Raw genomic sequence first — 2,991 nt, forward strand, 5'->3', positions numbered from 1 at the left:
AAGCTTGTTCTAAGTAGGTGCTTTAGACCACTGAGCCATCTCACTAGCCCCTTTTTTTTTTTTTTTTTTAATAAGTCCTTAGTTAAAAAATATAGATGGTGAGGGTCATTTAATTAGCTGAATGCTAGGAGATTCTGAGCTTCTGTGTCTGTATGGTGTACAGGCAGAACAAATGGAAAAGAAACAACATGAGGAGTTTGAATTAAATCCTGACCAGTGGCGAAAAGGAAAGAAGTCTACCTTCCGGCATGTTGGAGATGACACCACTCGTTTGGAGATCTGGATTCATCCATCCCATCCCCGGTCTTCGCAGGGAACTGAGTCTGGGAAGATTGCTGAGCAGGAGAATGTACTGGGCAGCCTGAGCCCTAGTGATGTAAGTTTCTGAGAATGAAGCAGTGAACCAAACTAGTCCTTTAAACCTGGGTATCCTGGTTCATATAACCGTGCAGCTTTCTTTTTCTTTCTTTCTTTTTTTTTTATTTGTCTTTTTGAGACAGGGTCTTGCTATGCAGTTCAGTCTGGCCTTGAGCTCACTTTGTTGTGCAGGCTGGTCTTAAACTTACAACAATCCTCCTGCCTCAACCTCCTGAGTGCCTGAACTACAGATGTGTGCCACCATGCCTGGCGAAGCATTCTGTAGATGCTTCCTCCTCATCCACTTCAGGCTGTCTAAGGTGTTTTTTTTTTCACTTAGTCCTTTAATTTTATTATTCATTTCCCTCTATCACCACTATGTGGCACTGTAGAATTTAGTAAATGGATTCAAATTTTTCTGCTGTGTTCAGTTGTGCATCACCAGTATGATGCATTAGAATTTTCCTCAGGGTTTTGTACTGAATTTTTCCCTCTTGGTTAACTGACTCTCTGTCTACCTATTTATTTATTGTTTTTTTTTTTTTTTTTTTTGAGCTTATACATTATTTAGAAAGTGGACTAAAGCATCATGGGAAGTTGATTAGTCTGGTTTATGAATAGGCTTTTATAAGTTCTGAGGGTGGGGACATTTTCCTTGAAGCCAGGAGAACTAGCAGTAGATCAGAGACTTACATGGAAGGTTTTTTTCTCATTTGCTCAAATAATTACTGAACACTGTATCTATATCTCTCCGTGCTCTCAAGGCAGGCATTCTAGTACAACACGGGTGAATAGGGTGTTTGTTTTGGGAACATAGTCAATTTTAAGGGAGCATATTGCCATCGGACCAAAGCAACCATTGATCAGTTGAAGTATAATGAATAAATAAGAGTTATCTAGAAGAGAATGGAAAGAAGCATGGTAAAGATCTGAGGCAAAGGAAGTAGCATACAAAGACCTGAAGGTAGGGAGAGAGGACACAGAAGTTGGAAATATGTAGTTGATTTATTTATTTATATTTTCAGGGAAGGGTTTACAAGGTGTTCAGGGTCTTACTACTAGATTGGACTTGTAGTGATCCACCTGTGTACAGCCTCCCAAGAGCTAGGATTACAGGTGTGTGTGACCAATCCCAGTCTCAACTGCCATCTCAGCACGCCCCGGGGGCGGAGCCGGCAAGGCAGACCTGGGGATCAAACCCCCGGCCCCCCGCACCTGCATGCAGGTGCTTTAATGCGCTGTGCTATTTGGCTGGCCCATTGCTGATTTATTGTGCTTTGTATATAATCCAAGTGAGATGTAAAAAGAACTTGAACCAGGAGATGGCTTTAGAAGTAGGGAGAAGTGAACAGTTACAAGGTAAATAAATAAGGTAGAATCCAAAAGATTTGATTGGATATGAAAAGCTCATAGACAAGGGAAAATCAAGAATGATACAAATGTTTCTGATTTGGGAACTGGGTAGATGGTGGTCCATTTCTTGAAATAGGGAATAAAAATGCAGCTGGTTTTATTTAATGTATTTGGTATAGGATCTCATTGTGCAGCTCAGACTTCTGGTGATCCTTGTGTTTTCAGGCTCCCCAGTGCTGGGATTACAAGCATGTACCACCACACCCAGTCTTGGTGGCTGGCTCAGTGCGCCCAGGGGCGGGGCCAGTGTGGCATGTGGTACCAGGGTTCAACCCCTCCATCCCCATGCTTGCCTAAGCAGGTGCTTAGTCTGCTGAGTTATCTTGCCAGCAGTGGAGCTAGTTTTAAGAGAAAGATGATGTGTTAATTTTAGATTTTCTTTTTCTTTTTTGATGACTTTAATTTTATTTAATTTTATTTTTTTTAATTTATTTTATTTATGTGTGTGTGTGTGTGTGTGTGTGTGGCTAGCTCAGCCCACCTGGGGGTGGGGCTGGCTGGCATGCGGTGCTGGGGAATTGAACTGTGGTCCCTGTGCTTTACTAAGCTTGTTCTAAGTAGGTGCTTTAGACCACTGAGTCATCTCACCAGCCCGATGACTTTAATTTTAGATCTATTGAGTTGATCGTTCTTTTTTGTTATGTGTCATTTCGTTTTTTGCGGAACTGGGGATTGAACTCAGGCCCTTGCACTTGCCAGGAATTGATCATTCTTGTATGATACTGAGACAGTTGTAATTCAGAGGCTAGCAAGTGTCTGAAGCTAAGGAGAATATTTTAGGCCAGACATGAAGATTTTTGTAATATCTTCTTGTAGATGGTAATAAAACCATGAGAGGTGATTGGTTTGACTGAGGTAAAAACATAGTGATAAAGTGGAAGGTGTAATAAACAAGACACTTACACAGGATGGACAAAGTAAGATCCAGACAAGTGAAGATATTAGCTTGATAGAGAGCAAATGATCCCTTTTTTATGCCTGAGGGAAAGTATAAACCAGAGATATACCTGTGGATACAGTTAAACTTATAAGTATTATAGGAGGAAGAAGAGGGAGAGTGATGCAATTCAGAATGGCCTTGAGCTCACTTTGTAGTCCGTGCTAGTCTTGAACTCACAATGATTGTTCTGCCTCAGCCTCCTTAGTGCTAGATTACAGGTGTGCACCATCATGCCCAGCTGAGGGAGATCTTTTTAAAAAAAATTTTTCTCTTTAAAATTG

At 41.2% G+C, this 2,991-nt stretch overlaps 1 protein-coding gene across 1 annotated transcript in view; it reads left to right on the forward strand.

Annotated features, from left to right (window-relative positions):
• Smg6 (SMG6, nonsense mediated mRNA decay factor) overlaps positions 1-2,991 on the forward strand; it is a 284,260-nt gene that overhangs the window by 32,273 nt on the left and 248,996 nt on the right. Inside the window, exon 4 of the mRNA XM_023719819.1 lies at positions 164-376. Coding sequence (XP_023575587.1) covers positions 164-376 — 213 coding nt within the window. The remainder of the gene's footprint in view (positions 1-163; positions 377-2,991) is intronic.

Source organism: Octodon degus, unplaced genomic scaffold (genome assembly GCF_000260255.1).
Source record: "Octodon degus isolate 3935 unplaced genomic scaffold, OctDeg1.0 scaffold00072, whole genome shotgun sequence".
NCBI lineage: Eukaryota > Metazoa > Chordata > Mammalia > Rodentia > Octodontidae > Octodon > Octodon degus.